General features: G+C 35.9%; 1 protein-coding gene across 3 annotated transcripts in view; it reads right to left on the bottom strand.

The window, feature by feature from the left end:
* POLA1 (DNA polymerase alpha 1, catalytic subunit) overlaps positions 1–25891 on the bottom strand; it is a 194021-nt gene that overhangs the window by 103532 nt on the left and 64598 nt on the right. For all 3 annotated transcript variants that reach the window (XM_064646798.1, XM_064646799.1, XM_064646800.1), the window contains exons 26-33: positions 24062–24094; positions 22396–22488; positions 18727–18932; positions 17333–17465; positions 15679–15810; positions 13608–13782; positions 6251–6432; positions 4411–4542 (exon numbers count right to left, since the gene is read on the bottom strand). In XM_064646798.1, the coding sequence (XP_064502868.1) occupies positions 4411–4542; positions 6251–6432; positions 13608–13782; positions 15679–15810; positions 17333–17465; positions 18727–18932; positions 22396–22488; positions 24062–24094 (1086 nt within the window). The remainder of the gene's footprint in view (positions 1–4410; positions 4543–6250; positions 6433–13607; positions 13783–15678; positions 15811–17332; positions 17466–18726; positions 18933–22395; positions 22489–24061; positions 24095–25891) is intronic.

Here is a 25891-nt window from a genome sequence, read left to right as displayed (position 1 = left end):
ACCAACATGCTTTTATACCACGACCTAATGTGCAAGCAAGTAGACCACCCCACAACAGGCAAGAAATGAGAAATTTTGAGGGCTATTGAACACTGAATTTTCACAGCTGAACAGTATATAAAGTTATTTAGCAGTGTTCAATAGCCTTCAAACTCACTTCTGCCTGTGGTTTAGAGTGGTCCAGTAGAAAAAGACTGTAAAACAAAAACAGTGCAATACTGGTTGGACCAAGATTTTTTCAATATTTTTTAAAAACCCTTTTTAAAGTTCACATCATTTTATGTGTTTTGAAAAATATAAAAATATCTACAGATGCCATGCACTATTAACCAGACAGCATAGAAAGAACATCTATATAAAAGCAAGTTTTAATATTTTTCTATTTATAAATATACTACTAACAATACTACAGGTGTATAGATGTTTTAAAAAAATATTAAAAAACTGCTGCTTCAAGGACAACTTCTCAGTCCAACCAGATCTGTACTAATTTTGCTACTGCTCAAATGGCATTTACAATATCTTGGGGCGGGGGGGAGTTCAGTTCTTTACAGTTGGCAAAACTAACACTTCAGTAGAGTAAGATTTGGGATTCATTTTATTGACGTGAATACTGATTTTTACAGGGTTTTTTAAAAGGGAATTTAAGAATTGGCATTTGTTTACAAAGTGCTCAAAAATGAGCATTTGAACATTCCAGTGGGAAACACAAAACAGGTTCCAACGTAATAATTAGATCCACTTACTGAAAATGAAATTACACCCTCCTTAAGCAGGGAAGTTGGTCAGTTTTTCCATTTATGCTTGCATATTTCAGCTTTCAGCCATTGCCTCGCATGGATGTTTCATTGATGGCTGAGGGTAACACTTCAAAAATGAACTAGCTAAACAAACTTCCCAGCAGCACTTGACAGAGCTACACCTATTCTTCCCCATTTCCAAAGCAGTACAGAATTAATTACCAGTTCTATGGATCTATTGTAAGTATAATAGACTAAAGAGCTATCACAGACACATTTATTGTAAAAGCACAATCCCAAGAGTGTCTAGTAGAGGGCCAAAACGATTAACACAAATGCTTTGTCAGATCAAAGATAAAACCTGCACCGCCCAATTGAGGAATGAATTAGAACAGTGGGTTATCTTTCAAATTAACCAGGGCAGTTAGTGAGGAAAATTTCATGAAAGTGTAATTCTTAGCCTTTGTGAATCCACACAGCAGGCATTCTGCCAGCTGACAAGATGATGAAATTTTCATGCTTAAAAAAGCCCTCTTCATTTCCCAATTTAGATTAGCTAGCGTTTCTCTCTCTTTTCATCTATTTGCTCTTCTGAAGCAGAATTAAAAAAAAAAAAAGAAGCACACAACAGGATCAATCTCTCATGGAATAATGCATTTCTAAGAAGAAATAAAATCTTTACATGTCATTTTTAGATATATTTACATTTAATAGTAAGATTATAAAAATTGATATTGTTAATACTATTAAGAAAACCATAAATACTGGAGCAATGGTAGATACGTTTTGGAAGTCAGATATAAAACATTTCAATGTTTAATGGCAAAAAAATATTGCGGAAGCAGAAATTTTCATATAAAGGGGAGTAATTTACAAAAACAATGGGATTGTGGTAGGCTTATGAAATTCTATTTATGCTCTTACATTTGCATCTTTTTAAAGGAATGTAGTACATCATCACAGTGTATATTTATTTATCACAGTTTCACGTGCCAAAAAGGGCAAGTAGATTTTCTACTTTTAGATTTTGTGGCACTCCCCTCCGCCCCTAAATTTACACTGCCACATATAAAAGCATTTCAACAGACTAAAGGAAACAACATGCAATGATCTTTAAAAAAATCTGATTCAAAGCTCTCTGGAAAAAAGTAAGCTTATTCATCTCAGTGAACTGTGGATCAGGCTGAGAGGCTCTTGATAGGGCTGCCTTCATAAAAGATAGCTCATTATCTTACAGGTTAAAAAATACATTTTCTCATTTTATGTTTTTGTATTATGTTCCATTTGACGAACATACAAACTAAGAAATATCTAAAAGGAAAATAAAAAATGGAGTGACACCATCTTTGACCATTATAAACTGGTATTTCTGTGCCTTTCAGATGCAATTCACTACAACAGGAGACTTAAATAAGCATCTGAAAATTTCATCAAATGTTTTGTTCAGACAGTTCTTTGCCATATTACATCTGGTGTGTCTTTATAGCTTATAGGATTATATATATTAGTGCAAACACCCATTTGATGAATTTCAACTCTAACTGTTTGTTATACAGTCACCACAAGTACTGGATGAAAGCAATAAACTACAACTCTCAGCCTCTGATTTTCTAGGAGCTAAAAGGACAAAAAGTTTACTTGCCCAACTCCGTGAAAAGCCCTTTAGTAAAATGAAAATTATTGTGCAATCTGGAAATTGCATTTTACACTAAAAAGCTGTATTCCACAGTTAAAAAGTAGTTTTAAACCTTATTATAGCTAACTAGGTTAAAAGTAAATTCTCAGTACTAAAAATATAACTGAATTTATAAAAGCTTTTACTTAAATGGACAATTAATTTTCTTTTTAATTATTTTCATTATCCTATATACCATGTAGTAAGATACTTAATAGATTCAAATACAATGTAAGCACATTACAACATTCAATATTCAGCCATTTCAATTTGGGTCACAGCTTAGTCTTAAAAAACAAAACAAAACAATCAACAACAACAACAAAAAAGAACAGAGTAAAATAAGAAACCACTTTTTGTTCTTATGAGTAATAAGAATTTTTCCTGCCCTAAATATATCTTTCTTCTTTCAAGTTTACTATTGCATATCTTATGTACATGGTTTTAGCACTTTATATGCCTGACATTACTTAGCATGTGGCCTTGTGTAGTATCATAATGTATGTACATTAAATTTAAAAAGTAACTTTCATACAAAAACTCTGTGCAAACATATTACTTAGACATATTATTTAATAACACTTTCTATAATTTGATATAATATATATACTAGTATGCACTGAATGATAATTTTGCAGCCAGTTGGCCTTTGCAATGAAGTAACAAAGAGATCTCACATTTTGGTGACTTAACTCGTCTAAGCCATCTAACTTAAACTTCAATGGAAAGGAACAATCTATCCCTACCTTGTGAAATAATGCTTGAATTTAAACACTCTAAGAAGTGTGCTCCTTTTGATGCAGATCTTCAAAAGAAGCATTTATACACTCAGAAATTATTACACTTTGAGGAAAGAGCTTAGAAAACACCTACAACTGCAATAAGAACTAATACAGAAGAAAGATAACACATACAGAAGAAAGATAACACAAAATGTACACTTAGTATTAAACCATAATGGTAATTCTTAGCATTGTAGCTGCTGCCTGCAAAAGTATTCTGTGATACTTAAAACACACCACGAATTAGATATGTCATTCATGTAAAGGCCAAATTTTCAAAAACAATTTACTTTTTTGAGTATATCAAAAATTATGAGCACCCAAAGGTTATGACTGCCTTCAAAATTTATGTCTATCCTGTAGCTATGTAAACATGCAATGCTGAACAACGAAAATAAGCAAGCAGGCAACAGAATGAGATGATCTATGAAAATTTGACCAAAATAGCTAGCTGCCAATTCACAAAATATGATGTTTCTAGCATATCAGAAATGCAAAACACATTGATATAATTTTAAAAGCATGGTGGGTTTTGTCCTACCCAGTCACCACTTTGGACAGTGCGAAGATAGGGATTTCAAATATTACACTTTTTTTACCCACAGTGCCACACAAAGCCAACCACTAGCGCTGGCACTTGGGATTTCTTGCACCACTTCCCCCAAAAAAGAGAATTATATAAATTAATTAACTACCCATCTTTCTCCTCTTTTTTTCCCTTCTTAATCATTATAAAGAAAGATTCACAGTATTTCCTTTCCTACTGTCCTTTAAAGACTTTTTAAAGACATACACTCGGTCTTCTTTTTCACAATTTGGGTTGGAGAAAGAGAATCGTATTTCAGTGACATGAGAAATTGGTATCTGTGTATGTGATAGGCTTCACAGATTTTCCTAAAAGCATTATGATAATCAACTCTCTGCACTCTGGCTGAAAATCTGGAAAACAGAAAGCTACAACATCTGTAACAATGTTGACACACACTATTACAAAAATTTGAGTACATCTGACTATCTTGAGATTGAACTGAGAAAACAAACATTCTAAATTAATATCTGAAATCATAGATTGTTTTCCTTTCATAATGTTGGAGTTTGATGTTGCAAGCTACTACCTTATGCTATACAAAAAAAAGTAACATGACAGTCACTAAAAATTCAACACTACTTCAAACACTCATTTCATATGGCAGAGTATTTTCTGAATACTCACATTATAGTATTTTCTAATGTAGCGTCTAATATCCAGCAGTAACTTGTTGTTCATTTGAACCACATAGTTGAAAGGAGGCTCGTCACATTCAGTCTTGCTGCACCTTTGCAAGCTGGGTTCAATAAATCGTCCCTGCAAACAGAAGTGTAAAACCAGCATGCATCATTGCTACAGATGGTAGAAGCTACCACAGGAGTTTAGACAGTAATAGTCTTAAAGGGCCTATAATACCTGGGCCTTCTTTCTTCCCATCACAGTTGGCCATACCCACACGAAGATATCTCTGACCTACAGTTTTCCCACCCTCTTCTTACCAAAAGCTCTTTTGGAGAACACACCACAAAGTTAGTAATTAAAAAAAAAAAGATGTTGAGTAAAAAAAAATTGATCTGTGGACAAATCATGCTCCCCCATCTCTGCCCAAGCAACACAGGTTTGTTGTTTTATCAGGGCCATCAAAGTTCTGCCCCAGACCACCGAACCGAACATTGAAAACAACCTTAGAAATACAAATCACAAAATTACCAATAGGGCTGTAGAGACAAACCTCATTAAACAAGAATCTCGTGATCATCTTTTATTTTCTCTGAGTTCAAAGAATAGTTTTGCACCATCTCATTCCCTTACTTTCAAAACCTTCTGAACACCTGACAATAAAATTTCAGAACCTGGACGTGTTGCGTGAATAACTGAAGTTAAGTTACTGGAATTCTCACTAATATAAGAGCAATCTGGCAGGCTGAACATTCATAAAACTTTCAGAAAACTTTCTTTCAAGGTAACACTTGAGTGTTGTGAGCCATCTTTGCTAAATGGTCCCACCCACAACACTAAATAATTCCAAGTGGAATACAGAGGCCTTTTTTGGTTTGGATTCTGGATTTCTTTTGTTATTTGGTGGTGGGGATGTTTGGGGATTTTTTTAAGGAGTCTGACATCCACTTCTCTCCAGTTAGCCCATCTGCAAGTTGTCAAGCCTAAAAGCAATTAACTGTCTTATTTACAGCTGCAGTGAACAAAAGTCAAGGATTCACAAAGTATCACTAGATTTGTATGTCTTTTCCTCTTACTTGCTTCCAAAGACTGCTTTATTTTGATTCAAAAAAATGCAAAACATCTGCTGTTTGTCCAAATTAACTTAAAATAATTACTTTTAATTTAGATAAAAGATTTATTTGCTTTCAGTTTCAAGGTTTTCAGTACTCTGAAGCTCACTAATTTGCCGATGACTAATACATACATAACATCGCTGTAGAGTTAAATACTTGGCCCTATTTCAAGTTGTGATCCAAGGTCAGAGATACATTTTTTGGCAGAACCTCTCAACAAGAATGCACCCCTATGACTTTTTATGTTCAATTCACAAAGACAGAAGGAAAGATAACAGAAAAACTCCACTGTGAAGAAGGGAGGCGGGATGTAGCAAGATAAACACAAGTTTAAAGCACACTTTGTTCCAATTAATATGATTTAGGATAAGAAATTGCCATTGCTATATGAAAGTTTTATTACATAGAGAACTGGAAGGTACTAAGGTGTTAAGATAAGGATTCTTTTAAAAAGTTACAGCAACAATTGTTCATGACTGTGGACAAACAGATTAATGAAGGCAGATAATCTCACGTGTTCTGCTACACAACACAGCTGAAATGCAAAAATGGGAAAAATATTTCAGCACTATCCTATCAGCAAATATCTGTTTCAAAGCTACAAATAGCAGGACTGAAACAATATGGTATCTCCTCCTACATCATATGAATCCTATCTGAAAAGCTGTTCTCTCTACAAGTATTTTTTCTCCCTCACCGATGAACAGAAATAAAACAATAAAAAAACTAACCGAGCCATCAAAGACATTGTCATAAATATTTTCTGTTCCGCATTTGAGGCAGCAAAACTTGAATCTTTCACAATCCCTATATTTCTCCTCATCAGTGAGCTGAGCTGGGCCACCAACCAAGGCATCATTCTCCTCATCTTTATGGTAATGGTGATGGACTCTGAATTGGGAGGGATCCAGTCCTATTAATAAGAAACAAAAATTTCAAAAGACTAAGAGGTCAACCATGCAAGCAGGCTTATTTTTCATATGCTTGGTGAAGCAGATTCAAAAGAAAGTTACAAAATATAAATTCAGAAGCTGAAAATCTCTCCTTAGCAAAACTTCCTCTATAAGACATAAATACATTCTACAATTTTTAACCATGAATAAAGGTTCACAAAACATGAAGAAAGCTTCTTACTTATCTTCTTACGCAAGATTGCTTTATAAATAAAACAAGCCCCCTGCATTATCATGGGAGTATGCAACAGAACATTTTGTTTCTGAGGAAACCACTCCTAGCAGATAGCTTTATTGTTATTTTCTTCTTAAGTTACACTGAAAATATTTCAATAAAAATGTGCATCATTATTAAGAAACAGTCTTTAAATCAAAACGGCACCATTAAAACCAAAACCAGAGAATAAAAACCCCATTAAAGAAACGCGGGTGCACTGCTATTACCAACTCCTTCAAGTCCGTGTACAACTGCCAACTCTGATTTCAATGCAGTGGTCGATTTCATTTTGGCTCAGTGGTTAACAGCATGTAGGTTTCAATCTAATGCAGTGGTTAAAATTCAGTAGCAGCATTTAAAACGGCAGCGCTGGAGACAAAGTGCTTTATTTTTGATTGCCAGAACTCAAGATTTTAAACAAATAAATACACAAAAAGATCCTAAAAATACTGATTCAACCACAAATAAGTAAATAAGCAAGTAAGCACGAAGTTCATTGCCCTAGGAATAAGACTGCCAAAGTAAACTTAATAAAAATCCACAGGTTTTGTCATCCTTTGTCATGTGCAACCTTTTAAAAGTCCATGCATCTCATTTACAGGGTTTTTTTTGTTAACTCTAGCAAATAGCACATGTTAGGAAAAAAATTAATCAAATGAGCACGCAGGAGAAAACATTCAGAAAACCATGGCTTACTTTATTATTAAGAAAATCAGAAAAGCACTTGAAAAAATATTTTTAATAGACATTAATTAGGCCAAGTAGCAGATTACTATGTATTAACCCATATCTCCTATAAAGTTCAGTAAAAAATAATTTCCACAGAAAGTACAACAAAGATCAGAAATAGAAAGTAAAGCTTAACCTTACTATAGCGTACCATGAGACTTACAGACAACTGAGAACAAGGCTGGGAACAACATTCAGTTAAGCCAGACAACCACTATTGTACTTATAAAACAGTTGTGTTTTACAGGCAGATACAATCCTTACATAAAAGATTCGATATGTCTGACTTAACTACCGCTATTTGGAATTTCTATTTTGCAGTCCTAAAACAAATTCAAGGACAAGGAAAAATTCCATTGCCAAATAAGTTTATTTGGTTCTTGTAGGAATACGGGTTTCACTAATTTCAATTTTCCAAATTTTAATTTTATCAAAAGAGAAAAATGTCAATGCATAAGGGTAACAATTCACCTCCAAGAGGTTCTTAAACTTTTATAACAGTTCTCTATTACTCATTAAAAGAATGAGCAAAGAAAGTAAAAACCACTGTTAATAGCATATTTTACACTCTAACACATACAGTACCCATAAAAAAAATGAGTGTTTTTTTCTGTTTTTCTTTTTTTTTTTTTTTTTTTTAATAAAAGGGTTGGTAATGTATCTGCTGTTTTAGAAAACAAAAAGTTTGTTCTGCAACACATAGGTAGTAGATAAAAGGTTTAGAAAGGAAACTTGATTTCAGTATTCAGATTTTGCAAAAAATACCTAACTATGCAGTAGGTTGGATCTAAGGTAGTAATGGTGAAGACAAACAAAAATTCTTGGTTTACTCTGAGTTCAGAAGTGGAATGAAAAAATATCATTGCAACTTTCTGATACAGATATCATTAAAGTTCAGCTAGAAATCTATGCTTGGTTGTTTCTCAAAAGGCAAATATGGAGCAAAAAAGTTCACTATAAGATAAAAGAAGATAATTATGGTCTTCAGACAACTGCAGTTTTCCAGTATTCAGTCAAAAACAGTGGTAGTAAATACACATCTCCTCATTTAGCAATAATTTAACAGAAAAAAAAATATTAATTGCAAGAATTTAAGTCACACCTATCTCTAAACTTTCTTAGCTGTTTTGGCTGGAGAAAACAGGAAAAATATTGTGCTGAATCAAGCATACATCTAACTTTTGGTGTGCAAACAGCCATTGTGAAATAAAAGGGACTACAAATCAGGCTTTTAAAGAACATGCCTACCTTAATTATCTTGTGGAATTGGGACCTATTTTATCTATTATCTCCTTTCAGAAATAGTTAGTTGGTTCAATTAATCCATTTCAGCACACTAACTGGTATCCTCTCAGACCAGGTCACAGTGGTCATATTATTTTACTTAGTAAACAAAACAGGGGCTATCTGATGGGGTGAAGAGAAAAAAAATAATATCTAGTTTTGGTAATTTTTAAATTAATAGGATGAGACTAATCAGTGAACTTTGAACTCTTCTTTTTTTCTTTTTTTTTTTCCCCTCCCATGACATCAAGAAAAAAATAAAAATCAAAAGGACTTTGACTTACTCTGACAGGAAAAAAAAATCTTCGGGACTATCATTAAATTACCTGCACTGCAGGTAAGCTTTCCAACCTCTCCAAAACTGCAAGGCTGGATGCAGGACAAAGCAATGCAACATCACAAAGGTGCTGACGAAAAGCACTGTGGCAAAAGTAAATAATCAAACTAAGTTCCGGGACTTGATCCTGAATTATTTAATAGAGTTATTAAAACATTTACTAACTGGTAGCAAAGCAGGTTACTCAAGAACCTGAAAAAAAGGTCAAAACAGATTTTACTCAAGGCAGGATTTTAAACACGACATTTCTGCCGATCGGTCCCGCCTTTCCCCGCACTCCCTCGGGAACAGGCGCGTCCCACGCCGGGCAGACGTGTGGCAGAGGCCGCTGGCTCCAGGGCTTCTTCCCTGGACGCCGCAGTCCAGCCGCAGGTGCGCCGGGAAGCGCGGGAAGTTCCCGCCGGCACCTTTTCCCGATGGACATTTTGTGGGAGGCCGGGAAACGGCGGCCGGTGCTGCCACCCCGCGGCGAGCGCCGCGCACTGCGCCGGGCCGGGGCCGCCCGCGGGGGTTCGGGCTTTTATTCATTCACGTTTTTATTGTTTGTTTTATTCATTCCGAGCACCCAGCGCGCTGTGGCAAGTCTCAGTTCCTGAACGGGTCTAGAGCATGTCAAGAACACCCCGCTAGACCACGAACAGAAAATTCACACACTGTGGGGTCTATCATCATATGTCATGAAGTTTTGTCATGACTTTAATCTTAATTTCCCTCACTGTCCTTTCACTTCACTTCCTAATATGAGGCTAACAGTAGGAAAGCCAGAACCTGACATAATTCCTGTGTGCCACAAGGAGACTCCTGATTTCTGTCAGGAGAGTCAGTCTGAGTGACTGCTAAACACTACATTAAAGGCACCTATTAAATTACTATCTAATAATAATAAGAAAAAAAAAGACAATATCTTTAAGGTGGTGGTGGGTTTCCTTACAAGGAGCAGCTAACACACTGCGTGGAAGTAGGAACCAGCACTGGGAAGCACTCTCAATGACAAGCCTCATCGTGACCCTGTAATGACTCTCTAGAATCAGGCAGCCTTCCTAAGAAATACCCAAACGCCAAGCAATCTGCAGAGCACCACCACCTGTAAGGCAGCAGCACACACCTCTCTGAAAACATCATGGCACTGTCTAGGACAGCAGTCATCAGCTTCCATCATTTGGGGTAAATGATGTTATGCAGTAACAGCTACAAAAATACCATGGTTAAATGACTCTGCTTCCACAACGTTTAGATACTTGCAACAACACAGAAAGAAGATTTTCTTTGAGAAAGAAAAGAAAGAAAAGATTTTCTTTCTTTGAGAAAGAAAGAAAAATCTCAACGATTTTCTTTGAGACAAGGAGCAGTAGTTACGTATTAACAAAACTCCCCTTATTTTAAACACATTTAGAGAATTGGTCTGCTAATACAGTTTAAAAGCTATAGGTATTTTCAGCATGAAGTAAGGTCTCCAAGCATTTAAGAAGATCAGATTTACTGAATGATGTAACTGATCAGATTGCACACTTTACTTAGTTTCAGAAACCCTGACAATTCTCATCTTGTCACTGTTTTTCCTCAGGAACTTCAAGACAAAGTGAGTGAGTGCAGGAGTAGGCCCAGGAGGTTCTCATTTTTAGGAACAATGAATTTCCATCACTCAAAGGCTAAGCAGACCTTCTACGATGGCCAAAAACAAAAGGAAATTTTCAGCTGGATTCCACAATGAATAAAAAATTTAAGGGGTTCTGCAATTTTTAGGTGTCGTTATTTGCTCTTGTTCTTCGGTGTCTAAAATAGTTTAAAATAATTTGCTTTAAGCACAGGTAGAACAAAAAACTTTTCATCATTTTGATATGAGCCAAGCTTCCCAAGCAGAGCTCAGTTGTATCTACTTGGACTAACACACATCAATGAAACATTCTCCTTAAAAACAGATTATGTTAAATGTGCAGCCAAGATCTTTTTCCTACAACCACTCTACGTAACACAATAAATCTGATCAGGTGAAGGAAGACACACACAATGAGAATTCAACAAAGTTTTGGTCCACAGGTACAACACTTAGATATCCTCCAGAACATCATCTTTTTCCTTCAGACCAGAAAAATGTGCCCTTCTGCAAGAACACAGGAAAAAAAAAAAACCAGGAATGTGGATGTGTAGCATGATGAAAACACTAAGCAAAAAAGCCCAACTTAGCATCACAGAACAATAAACAGTTTTCATATTGGCTTGTTTTAGCAAGCTGGACTCAAGTATTTTTGTACCCTTTTGTATCTTGCAAAGGATTTTCAATTTCTTTGAAACAAAACCACTTGACTATACTTCCAGTACTGTTAAAAAAAAAAAAAGCTGTAACATAACCTCAGCTTGCAACGATTTATGTGCGATTAAGCACTGTATCTAAAAACCTAAGCAGAGCAGAAGTCTTGAAAAAGACCTGACTTCACTCTCAAGCTCAATTTAAGCATTCCCGAGAAAACAAAGCTTAGAGAAGGTGATAACATTTTTGCTGCACAGCAAGGTCAAATTGAACACACTTCAGATCTAAGACTGGAATAGATACATACAGGTTTTCAGATGGACAACTGTAGACTATCAATAAACTCTCAGCTGCATGATGCTATTATAGACCACAAAAGAAATTTTCATCTGGAGCACACTATAGTGCAAAAAGCAGCACAGGCGTTTGCAAATAGTAGGTGCCATCAAGTGGCACACAGTTCTTAAGATCTGGGTAGTTAATTTAGGAGTCTGAAGAGAGCCAGTCTTTTTTGAAAATCCAACCTGTTGTGAATAAGGAACAACTCTGAATTTGATCTTAACTCTACTAGATTAACAACCATTGTCAAATAAACTAAACTAGCTTCAGAAATCTTTCCTGACTTTTACCTAAATGAAATACAAGTTTGCTGCCTTTTTTAAACTGCTTCGCCCTAACCAAGAGTGCCTGACCTTTTCAGTCAGGCATACCACACACAGTTGACTCCGACATCAAGGGACAGTTGTATACCAAGGCCTTGCCACATAACAAACAGAATGGTTTGTATGGTCAGCCTGCATGTGTGAAGCAGGGCTGACACCTCCTCAAAGCACGAGAGAGAGCCGTTGAGGACACACTGCATCACCAAATGCCTCCAAGAAATACCTTTGCTGACTCCCAGAAAAAAGCAAAATTTCTGTCCTCCCCTTCCACTCCACCCTCAACAACACAGAAACGGACATGGAAAAAAGCTGCATGTTACACAGATTGTCTTGGGAGATTAAGAATCGTTCATGGTTCTACATCACCCTTCCTGAGAAGCAACAAGGCAGGAACTTACTTGCACGCATTTCAAGTACAATCTGCAAGCTAATCCACTGTTAGTAAGGGAGCTACAGAGATGCTGTGACCCAAGTGAATGGTCCTGAAGGCAACACATTTAGAGAGACCAAACCCTGGATCTTGGCCATTACCTAAACTCAAAATGCTGAGGACTAGCTCTTCCTTTGAGCATTCCAATATTCCAAACAAAATAATTTCTGCAGGTCTGAAATTCCTGTAGACACGGGCATAGTATAAATAATTCATTAAACACACAGTGCAACTCTCTAAGAAGTTTCCTTGTGGGAGAAGACAAGTCTTGTCAAGAATTCAGCAGCCAGCAAAATTAACAACTTTTCCCATGTCCTTGAGTAACAGTTTTAAAAATAATGAACTAGATGTGGGATACAAATCACAAAATTTCTGTTTATCAAGGAGATCAATCACATCTGTTGGTGAAGCACCTTTAGGGAGGAAACAACACTTAAAGGATTACACATACAGCATTGTATTTCCATGGAAAGAGACTCAATAGAACTGTAAACAAATTTTCAAACTTTCAGTCTCTCTAGGTAAGAAGCCTAGGGAATAGAGAAGAAAGAGGCCATCAGAGTCGGGCAGAAAAATCTCTAATTCTAATTATTAGACATCCTTTTAAAAGGAAAAACTAGTCTAACAAGAGCAATTCCCTTTTGCTCATTTGAATAAAATCTGTGGGTCACTAACATTACTCACTTTTTTTTTTACAGCATCTCTTTTTTTTGGGACCACTTCCTTCCTTCCTATGGGGCAGTCAAGACTGTTACTAAGGTTTCATGTTTTATCCACTAGGTCAGTTCTAACAAACAAGACTTCACTTATACCCTACTAAAAATTTAGATTCTTTCATTATAACTATGACTACTTTTTCCCAGGGAAGATGACAGCATTTCCCTCTGCAAAAATGCTAGTTCTGGATGCACACTCCAGAACTCCTTCAGTAACTTTAGAAAATCTCAAAGACGTGCAATAGTACTGTCATTTATGAACAGTAAATTTTTGCAACAAGAATTATAAGATTGAGTTCATGTTAATGAGCACCTTCTGAAAAACCACTAATCTGCAGACACCACAGAAATACACTTACAGTCCACACTCCTTTCTATGGGGTGTGTAATACAAGCTATTGTTCAATGTAAAAAAACTGATCTGGGGAAGTATTTAGGTTGAGAAACATACATTAAAACTTGTTACTTTGACTCTTGTAATTCTTTAAATAAACTGAATTTACGATACTTACCTAACCACGTTGCAATAAGAACAGAATCAATTCCTTCTATGGGTTCACATATTCTAGCAACTACTGGATGTATTTGTTGCGACAGGTAGTACTGAGTATCAATAGTAAGATTTTCTTGCTTTTTTAACTGTTCTGGAGCATATGCTCGCTGGCTGGCACTGAGATCTGATCCATCCTAAGACAGGAGACACATACAAAACAAAGTGTGAAAATAAGTCCATGCAAAGGATTATGCTTCAAATATTATGCATTATTTTAATGCAAAATTGTTACACAATCATTCTCTTTTGATTGATTTATTATGCATCCAATGCAAATCCAGCAGTAGTAAAAAAAACTGCATTGCTGATGCTGGCATCAACTAGCAAGTTCAAGAATGCAAAACCAGCTTGTATTATTGCAGCCTACACGTGCAAATCAGTACGAGCAGACAGAGTAAACAGTCCCATCTGTCAATTCTGAAATGCACAATGAAAACGCATTGTAACCATCAACCCAGTTAAAAATACATGGAGGGCAAGCATTTTGGATTCACTTTGTACTAAACTAGAATTATCATTCTGCACAACAAGCAAATTCTAAGTCGTGGATATTAAAACTATCTCTGTTTTGCCAGGAAATTTATATTCTTTGATCCTATAAAAAACAAATAAAATAAATGGTCAAAGAACGGACAATCATTCATTGGCATGTGAATAAATAACAGAGGCAGTAGGGTTGATTTGGAAAAGTAAATTCTAAAATATTCAGAAATACTGAAAGAAATGCATGGTGACATATCAAGACAAGAGAGAAACACTGCTCAGAGGTTAAAGTATACATTACATTCCTCTCCGATTTGAAAGAGGAAGATAAGGAGAAAATAATTCAATTTGGGAAGGCAATAATTAAATTGAAAACAGTATTCATGGAGGAATTAGGTATCAACTCTAAGAAGACAGTACTCTTCTGGAAAATGTAACTCATTTAGTCTGTAGAATTGTATTCCCAGTCCTCAACTGCACTAGGAAATTTCATTTTTAATGTGTGTCAAAAATCTTAGAGCAGAACTTAACAGAAATAAACCTTTATGGGGATGGGGCAGGGCAGGGGGAAGTACCACAACTTTTTTTTTTTGGTAAGTACAGTCTTTTTTCAGCAAGATAAAACTAATGCATTAACACATGACACCTTCATTTTATCATTTAAGACGAGCTACTGGTTTCAATAGGGTCAGCAACCATGGGCTGAAAACCCATCACTAATAAAGACAGACTGCAAGCCATTCGTCCCTCCTACTCCTTTCACACAACTTAGTATTCAGAACAAAATTAATTTAGGACTATTCAGCTCATCCAGCTGCTTTGCAAAAATAATTACAATGCAATTCCTTCAGCTCCCTTCTTTCAACAAGTATATTCTTCTCTCATATTGTGCCACTGCTCAACCGCAACCATAGCCCAACTCTCACAAGTCTTGGCAGCTTTGCCCTGCCAGGCTAGGAACTTTCCATTAAGTCAAAATACAGTACCTTACAGCTTTTAAACAGCGAAGGAGCTGAAATAGTGGTCCATCTAATTCAACCTACACTTTCTTTTTAATTAGCAAAACCAAAGTGGAGTGCCTATTTGTGAGATAATTATAAGTGTCTATAAGATAAACATCTGAAATCAGAAAGTTGCTCAAATTCCTCAGCCTACACACAGAGCTACTGCCAGACCCAATGACTGTAAATTGAAGACATAGGTTAAGACTGGAAATAACAATGACACTATTTAACCACCACCACCATTTAGCTTTCCAAGTTTTCCAAGAATTTCCACAATTTTCTTCTGCTTAAAATGAAGACTGGATATTTTCCTTAAAGTAAGTTCTAGTTCCAAACATGAATGAATTCAGGGAAATAGTTGTAGAGCTTATCCCAATGGCTCTACAGAACTAAATTTAGTACAGAAAACCAACTAGTTTAAAGTATAACATAACCTCACCACAAAGAAATACCAAAACATATTTTTCCAGGAGCTGAATTGGTTTTCTTTGCCATATCTCAAAACAATACCTAGTATTTAGCTACAGAGAAGGACATTTTTACCTGACAAATGATATATGACACCGTGTCTCCTGCCTTCACCTTTCGGCCTCCTTGAGAGTTTATCCACATGGCAACATGCACATGTGGCAAGCTTTTTTTGTCAGGATAATCCTGTGGATCTTTTGTCAACGCCTAAAATATCAAAGGAAAAAACAGAAACATAACTATGAGAAAAGTATTTTACTTCAGTGATGGACGACTCAGATCTTTGAAAGACAAGATTACATTGCAGCTATCTTCATCTGTCTATTATTTACAAGTATATCTCCAACGCAAAGAAAGTAAGATGAAAAACCTGTAATAAATGTATTTTCCATACATTAAGCCCTAGGTACCAGTGCTTCAAACTTTATAAATGTTACTATTAATAAGAGGGTGTTTTTAAATTACTGTCTGAAAAATGCATTAGAGTTCAAAACAGTTATAATCATAATGCAATTGTTTAAAAATTAAACTAAATTGAAGATGAAAATATTACGCAAAATACAAAAACAGAGCCAGAGATTAGCCTCTTACTCCTGCACCAGTTAAGGTCAAAAAGTAAATCTGAATATCAAGTAGATAAATGTACTTCACAAGCCCTGTAGCAAGAGCATAAAACTGAATTTAAATATTTCCATGTGTCTCGTACTACTGAGATCCCCCAAAGAGTTTTTCCTTTAAATAAAATAAAATGCTGTATTTAAATATTTGCTGTCATCCTAATTCTTAGAAACAACTACGTTTGACTTAATAGTTAAATACATTCTTCTAAAGAAGCAAAACAGAAGAACTTCAAGTATTTAAAGTGAAAGTTTTGCTAAATGTGTATCTTCTACTAGGACATTAAGTGCTCTTGGAATATTTCCATCAGAACATTCTTTTTTTTAAGTCAACCATAAAACCCAGTGATTTCTCTACACTCATATGACCACCTGAACATATTTCTTAACTGATTAACACAGTCTTACAGAGCAGACAGATGCCCGGCTGGAAAAAGAGAAACTTTGAATGGAGCTTGTTTGGGAAATCTCTTCTATGAGAAGCATAGAGGGACATGTAATTCATTAGTTAAACACCCTCCTAGCAGGGAAGGGGAGGCTTTCAAAGTTAGAAATACACATTTTATCATCAAGGATTCACAAAAATAAACCAAATCCACAACGCTGTTGCTAAAACTCCTGTAGATAAAGCAGAGTATTTTACTTCTTGTTGCAGGGAATTCAATCCTAAAATGCCTACTAGCTTTCTTCCACAGAGCTTTCTAGGGAAATAAACTAATAATAGTAAGCTTTTAAGAGGGTTTTCTAAAAAACAGAACATTTGAATCTTTTCCATTGAATTCTTTAGTTTATGTATTTTAGACCTGAAATATAAAGTAACAACTGAGGGGAAAAACTCCTGATAGCATGAGCTATCATGCCTATCTGTAAGTGCAGAATGAGTGTAGGATAGGACATGACACAAAGATGTTATTCTGGGGCCTCCAGCCCCAGTAGGTAATTTTTTCCTCATACTGCAGGATCTTTGCAGTATGTTCCATGATATTCAGTACCTAATAAAACTCCTGCTATTTCACAGCATCATAAAGATTAAAAATATTTTTATCATTAGTCAATATATTCAGGAACAGTAAAGTTCTTCTGAGACAGAAAAGAGCTGAGAGATCATTTACCTTGTTTATTTCAAACTGATTTACTGGGATTCGACCACTGATCACATTTTCTCCAATTTCTATAAGTCGTCTTTGAATATTTTCCACAATTATGTCTCGGGGCTGATCAGAAAGAATCTGACCAATTACATAGCTGCAAAAACAGTCCAGAAATTAAGAAAAGCTTAAGACATGCAAAGCAAAACCATTACAATAGACACAATCCTCTCTTCCCCTGGGCTATCCCTAGAAATTAAAGAGGCTGAGGATGAAGTCTGATGCAAAATTTATAGAAATTTGCCAGGATATTTCATACTGTGTTTTATTTATTTACTTATTTTACTAAAAGCAAATTATTGCAAATAGTTCTAATGCTAAATAGTGATTTGGAATTGAGTGCAAGTGGTTTCTATTTTCTGCTCCCTCATCACGTTGCCATTTATTATTCCATAGCAGGTATCCTAAGATGGGGGAGAAGAGAACATATCAAGTAAGCGAAGTCTTGCCTATTTCTGTAAAATGTGGTTGGAAGATCTGCCAGCTGCAGAAGAGTTAGTCACTAAAGAACACTCTCAAACATTTGTATAGCTTTAATTACTAATACATTCCTAACTTGGAAAAATTTGCTTCTATTATGATGCATCTTTTCTTAGAAAATGCAAGTCTTAAGAACAGTAAGCAAGTGTGTGGTATATTTTCACAGATGTAAAAAAGTACTCATTTTTGGATCCATTTGGGCCATGAGTTATTTAAGTTACATTTTCAAGAGGCAGTATACAATATGAGTCAGCACCCAGAAGACCACCTCTCCACTCACTCCAATTTTCTTTCTACAGTGCTAAATGCATTACTTCTATTGAATTCAAGCATGAAAATGCCTTGTGCAATGACACTTATCAAATAATCAATCCAGTATCCGTCACAAGTATCAGAAGTATCAGAAGAGTCTCCTTCAAAAAATGGAAGAGAAGCAGTCTTGGGGAAAGGGATCACCTCCTCAGGCTGCACCCAGCACAATTCCAGCCTTATTAGAGGATGCTGAAAGAGGTGCCCACCAAATCTTTACCCATCTTTGAAACAAAAAGAAAAATCTGACCTAGAACCTATGACTCCAGACCATTTTCACAAGATTTCAGCTCCATTTTTTTAAACAGTACACACAAAATTGCAACAACTCAAAAGTACAGCTTCCACAGAAGATGCAAAACCAGACAGTGAAATCAGAGACATTTGGACTTGCACAAGTATAACCTTGTTACCAATCAAAACGTAATGTTTACCATCTCCTACAAAAATCAGCCAAGAAATACTAACACTGATGTCAGTTACCAATCTGTGCCATGTGGTATCAAACATTTACAAACCACATTCTGTTTAAAACAGAGCAAAGAGGACAATGCCACCAAGAAACTCACTTTCCAGTCTCTTTTGCAAGATCACACCAATCTCTTCGGACTATATCCAATCCTTTCAGTTCTTGTTTAGTTACATATTTCCCATCTCCTGTTGGTTCCACAGTCAGAGCAGCGTACTTCTTCTTCTTTAACAATAGCAAGGACTTAAAAATTCCATCAATATCAATTTCCAACAATTTGTAGAGCTTGTTCACTTCACTTTTGATCTGTGAATGCATCAACATTAAAACCAAATGCAACAACTTAGTAACTATGGACAAATTTAACTTCCATCTCTAAGTGCATTATTCTTAAGTTTCAAAACAAGTAACATTACACACCGTGTGTTTGCATACAGATTTTAAAGACTGGTCAGATATCACTAATTAATTAAGTACACAGTAGTGACTATGATCTACTATTAAAATTAGGGTTCATCCATCGCCTTCTTCAGGATTTACTGCTTGGTACAGCTACCTCCTCAATAAAATTAAGCAAGGCAGAGAAACATGGGACTGAATGTGACCTTGCAGATAACTGCCTCCAGTCTGTTTTACTAGGACAGCTACTCCACCTAGGTCTCTCACATAAATTAAGCAAACAAGGGACTACACAGCTGGGATCTACCTACTAGCAAAAGATAAGAGATGGTCACTTAGACAGAAAAAGGAAAAAGCTTTATAAAAACAGTGTCTTGCAAAGCCACTGTTTTTTTTCTTCCCACCATCACCCTAAACCAGGGAGGGGAGGAAGAACTATGACTGCAGACCAGAGCTCTGAGTGTGCATGTTCAGGAAAAACTTGCACAAAAAGGCAAGTGTTTATTTTTACCCTTTTCCACAATATGCCTACTTTTTCTATAGCCTGATTTCCTTGAGATGAAAAGGTGCCATTTTTCTACACACAGGCTATGTCTTATCCACATAAAAAAGCTCCAAATGGCACTTGCTGTGTTGTCTTAATATAGCACCAAGTATCAAGTGGCTTCACATCTCTTACCTCTGTTCTAAGGGGACAGAATTGCAACAGCTTAAAACAGCTCATGTACCTTCAGCAGCAAACTTTGGTTCCAGTACACGTTCACCCACCTACTGGCTCAGCTAAAAGTTTCCCACTTGCATTTTTCTTTCTTCATGTTTTTACTTTATGTTCTTCAATAGAATATCTACATATGTCAGATGTCCTGTTCTGTATTCACATTCTACTTTTCACTTTCTTTCCTCTACAACTTACCTTCCCTCTTGATTTTCAGTATCTCCCTATCCACTCTCGCTCCATTATTTCCAGTTCTCTTGTCACAGACCACCAACTATGAACTTTCCTTTTCTCACATCTCACTGAAGTTTTATATAGGTTCAAGTTCTTTTCCCATCTAACATATACCCTCATTAAACACAGCACCTTCAGCATAAAATCTCACTGGTTTTCTATCTAGCTTTGGGCCCAGGTTACCAGTTTTAACCAAAACTTTCCTTACAAATTTTCCATGTATTTGCACACATATATATATGTGTACTTAATTCTTCTCAGATCTCTATTTTTCATATTGCAGGAATCATCATTACTTTGCTATCCCTTGTATATTTGTAAGTTTTAAAGGACATCATGAGGCAAAACCATTTTGCCAAGAGGTTCATCTTTTCTTTGTTAAAACAGTCAATTCCTTTGAATATTTTTCTGTGACTTTTAAAGTATTTCCAATTTTTTGGTTTTTTTACATCATAATAATCAAGTGCTCAAACACCAGCAACATTGCAGTATGGAATGTACTGTCAAATCTGATTCACAAGAATACAGTGAAAACAAGAAACATAAAATTCTGCTGCATAATAACTAAAATGGGCATGGAGATAATGGAAGGTTAAGGACAGGAGTGAACACAACCAGAAACCTGTGAGAAAGCACGTGAGAGAATTTTCTCCAATGGAAAACCAAAATTAATCTCTTGGAGGAATGCCTTACCCCTGAAGATAACCTATAAATTCACACTTTATTCAGAACAAAGGTATATTCACCAACCGCTCTCACCATAATTGTTTGCATTAAACTTGTGTGCTTTCCATACAGTCCACTAACAGGCAAAAGTATAACTGAACATGAAATTTTGGGAAAGAAATTATTATGCAATGAAATAGTGACATTTCTTAGTGTTCCTCATCAACAAGGACAATTCTTTATCCTGATTTTTTTATATGAATTATGCAAAATGAGGAAAATATAAATGATAAAAGTGTTTGCAAAAACCAAGTAAATAAATATCGCTTCCTTGAAGAATAAACAAACAAGAAACATGAAACAAGACAGATACGAATCACTTTTTTATGACATAGAAAGAATATTGAGAGCCACAAAGCTCACAATTGTGATTCTAGATTTGAGTGTGCTTGTTTACAAACATAAGTTTATTTACTTTTAAAGTTTTCATATTTTGTACTTGATTTTAATCAAAACATATCTTTGTCCATTTTTTAAATTAAAAAGCCAACCCCAACTGATACATAATACAGAAGTACAATGGATTAAAAAGGCTTAAGATTTCACTCTTAAAAAGAATCATTAAGCGGGTGACAAGTTCAAAAAATTACCTATCTTCTCAGCAAACCTGACTGTAAGACAGTAAGAAATATTTAACATATTGTGCTGATCCTGTCAGACTTCATAACAATTATTATTATTTAACTCATCCTCTCCAACATTTAGCCAGCAAATGGGAGTACAGGGACAAAAACCAAATCAAAATGAAACCACACACACACAAAACTAGAGTAAGATTAAACTTTCTTATACACTACTGTATATACATTTAAAATTATATATAGTCTTGCATGTGGCAAACAAAAAAGAGAGATTGCTTTCTTCCATGCCATCAGCCCTCCTGCTACTTGGTTATCAAGACATCAAGATCTTTCAATTTTCTGTGCTCCTGAATGCATCTAATTCTCAATGTACCAACTAGCATGAAGGTAGAAATAGTCTAAAAGATCCTAGAATCACTCTTGCCTTAAAATTACAGGACTTTTATTTAATACTACACTGAATGAAACTTCTGTGTTTTCTTTGGTCTTTTAGAGTTTTTGTAGCTCTCATTTTCATCACAATTTCTTCCATCTTTCAAAAACAACTTCACTTACATCTTCTCATCAAAAAGTTCTGAAACATTTCTCGCTTCTCTTCCAAAATTTCTGAGACCCCCAAAACTTCCACGTAATCAATTGCCAACTACTAATCAGAGAGATCTCTTCTGTATTTGGTATACCTTGGAAATTAATATTTGAATTTACCACTGGAATTCTAATGGCACATTGAGTGTAATAGAAATTACATAACTAAACAAAACTGAGAGACATCCCTCATGAAAAAAAGTCAAAACTGTTCACATTGTACCTAGAATTAATGTGGAGGAGGAACTGTACCTTACATTTTGGCTTTCCAAATATTGAGATAATCTCCTGCTAACTTAGGATTGGTAAAAAAAGCTCGTTATGCAATGAAATGTTTCATTTAATCTAATCACTTCTAAAAACACACAGAATAGCTACACCTGAAAAAGAGCAGTCTGAGATTTTACTACTTCATAGATTCCACACATTGACAAGTTCTTCCTTGTGGCCTATTCTCTGCTTATGCCATGGAGTCCTCTCTTAATACCATCTGCTCCACTCAGCATAACAAAAGAAAAAATTCCCTTACCTTATTCCCCAGCTTGAAGACCTCATCCAAATTGGTACTATTAGTGTTTATCATAATGGAATCTGTGTCTCCATAAATCACCTCAAGGTTCATCTAAATGAAACAAATTGCTTTGAAAAACAAAACATAACTACTACATCTTTTTTAAGTCTCACGCTATTTTCAAGATTCAAAAATATCACTATCTGTATACTATCCCTTAAATACCAAAAAAACAGAAAAATGTAAAATAAATTTTTACTGATAAGTCTGTATATTTCATTAAAACATATTTGTATTTAAAAAGAATAAAGAAACTGAAACCACTGACATGTTTAAAAAAAACCCCACTGCTCATTTGTGTACATAAGAGAAGCAGGTTATATCTTACTAAATGAATACTAGAAAAATAAGTCAGTGAACAAGTCTGATCTTGAGAAGCAGCAGGAACTCTAATCAAAAATACCTTTGGACTGCTAGGATACAAGAAGATCACTTCGACTCAGAGACTGCTGGACAAATTCACACAAGGCATTTAGCCAAAGTGCTTGGAAGACAATACCACAGTCAGGTATCTTATTCCATTTGTAGCCATCAAAGTAGTATTGGGGAAAAAAAAGCTCACAGAAAAAAAAAAAATACTTAGATACCCTATTTCAAGTAAATCTAGTGAAAGTATTGGCTAGTAGGTAACAATAACTGAGAATACCACAGCATTGTCCAGATTAGGCTGCTCTTCTTTACGCTTTTTCAGATCATGAATGTGGTTTCATATTTCCATCTTCCCACCTCCATCTTATAACTTCTGCTGTAATCTAATTATCTGTATTAGTCTTCCCCTGGGCAGCAGATCTTTCAGGGAACATGGCACTCCTTTTGGATAAGGATCTAGCTACTATGACTCACAAGTTTTATGTTCCCAGATTGAACTACTGAACAATTACACCTGGAGATCAATCCAAACACCTACTCAGTTCCTCCTCTCTGACTGACACTCTGCCCTTCACGTCATCTCTCATTCTGATCCATCTAACAATTCAAATGACCTACTTGGAAAAGGCTGTGTTCAAACACCAGCCAGACTTCCATAATGCTCCAGGATAAAGGAGCAAACTCTAGACAAATTGAAGCGCATAAAAAAGCCTGAGGTGCACATGAAAGGCCTAGCAAGAAAAAAAGAAGAGGAAAAACTGCCAACACCAGTAAATTTCACCAAAAAACCCAGGCAGATGAATATAATTACATAATATTAACTTAAAAAAATAACAAAAGCCAATGTCTTCAGTGATGGAAAATCAATGCAGCTGTAAAAACTGCAGCATGGCTATGTCCATGTTCAATTCCATATAGTCAAAAAACCACTCTGTGACAGAGTTTAAAGGATGCCAAAAAATAAACCATAATAAACCACTAGAACACATGGTGTAACAGGTCTATGAGTAAACTCTAATTAGCACTGTTGCTAATTTGCTTGAAACAGTCACGCATAGGCTTCAAGCAGGGGCCAGATCATATCTGTGGTAGGAAAAGAAAAAAGCTATAATCCATTACGAAGGATTACATTTGTAAACCAGGCATCCTAAGAAGTGATTTCAGGTCTGTTTGGGTTACAGTTCTCCTAGAATAAAAAAATTTCACCAGGTGTGCTCTTTAAGGGTTGTTGTTTAATGAAAATGCTCAGCATTACCTTCTGCACCATCTCCTTGGTATGCATCAAAATCTGAAATAAAAAAAAAATTATCAAAGATTAGCGTATGATATAATTACAGGCTAACACATGCAAACATATCCATTAGGTTGCTAACTCCAAATGCTCTCACCTTTCAAAACAAAGCAAACCACCTCTCTCCTGGCAACACACAGTCACCTCAATACTCCTATTACATGAGTAAATTCTCATTTGACCTTGTATTAATGCTATTATTAACTCCCCTAAAACAAGATTAAAACAAATCTCAAAATTGCATGTGCGCACACACATTCTACCTTAGGAAAAAACGAACACTGAATCAAATGGCTCAAATAAAACCTAATCAGCAAGGGCCAGAATTAAGTCTGTTTCAGTAATTTAGGTCAGTTGTCGTCCTCATATCCATCATCTTATCTCGGAATGTCATTAAATTTTTTCCCAAAAACGTCCTGTCTTATTCAGTACAGCCTGGATAGTGCTCACTTAACAGGACATAGTCAAAAGGTTGATTACCCTTGTAATGATCTCAAAATGGGTCATCAAAAAGCAAACTCCTCATGGAAACCAGAACTGGGACAAGGAGCCGGGATAAAGATAGGATACAGATGTTGAATCAATGGGCAAATCCATGTGTAACTAAGCTTGTTCCTCAGCCAAGAGTTCATCCCATGTTCCCCAAATGCTCTGAATAGCATCTCTTTGAACCTTAGAAATAGCTATAGAGACCTCATATGAGTAGGTTCCTGCTTCCATCTCCAGGACTGGTCAGTACAGTGGAGAGGGGTGGGAGAGCATATCACCTGAAGCCACAGGTACAGCTGTAGCACAGGAAGAGAAAGTAAAACCAGCTTGATAAAAAAAATGTGTAGCTGCTGCAGCAGGAAGGGCTTGGTGAATCTCACACAGCTGCACAAGAACCAACATCTGGTCCATTCCTTCAGTCACTTGGCCATGGTTCCACTCTATTACCCATTTCCTTCTTGTCAACATCCTGGTGCTCTGGTACACAGCTCCAGATTCCAGTTCCCTGGTTTCAGTCCTTTCCATCATCACTCAGCATAAACCTCAGTTCTTCTTCAGTTAACCCTGCTACTCATACATATTTCTATTATAAATTTTCTTAAAGAAGATTACTTTGAACCACGTGTTATGTTACAGCAATGACAGATCAGAGTCTATTAGGTGAACCCAAACAATTTGGAACTATAAATTTTGTCAGGCAACACACTATTTCAACAGCTTATATTAAATTTAGCAACCTAGTCTCAATTTTACTATTTTTCATATGTTAAATTGTAATACTCCTTGGCTGTATTTTCCAAAAGGGGGAATTATGACTTTTAGTCAAGAAGCCTGTGACAGGGAGCTGAGAAGTAGAAATTAGCAGGGATGAGGCAAGAAAAAGGACTAACAGGCAAGAGCTGGCCATGCTCAGTGGGAGTAAGACCACCTTCAGGGAAATCTCATGACTTTCATAAGGCCAAGGAGTCTCAAATGAAGCCAAGAGTCTTGATTGTCATGATACCGACTACAGCTATCACAGCAAGCAATTCTGAAACAGGGTGAAAAGTCCACCTCTACATAACAGTACAAAACCAAGATGACAACCCTGTGATTCCTTTAATATGGCAAGTTTCTTTAATATTTCTGAACCTTCACACAACCAGAGTGATGCATACTAAAGTATGATGTTTTTTCGGTTTGTTTTAAATTATGCACTGAAACCTATATTCCCTTCAAGACATTTAAGGTCAGGTTCAGCTCCAAACTACAGTGTAACTTTGACACAGCTGACTCACAAGGCATGCCCCTATCAGGGTTATTCCC

This window comes from Pseudopipra pipra, chromosome 2 (genome assembly GCF_036250125.1).
Source record: "Pseudopipra pipra isolate bDixPip1 chromosome 2, bDixPip1.hap1, whole genome shotgun sequence".
Lineage (NCBI taxonomy): Eukaryota > Metazoa > Chordata > Aves > Passeriformes > Pipridae > Pseudopipra > Pseudopipra pipra.
Note: the sequence above shows the minus strand (reverse complement) of the source record. Positions and strands in the feature narration are given on the sequence as shown.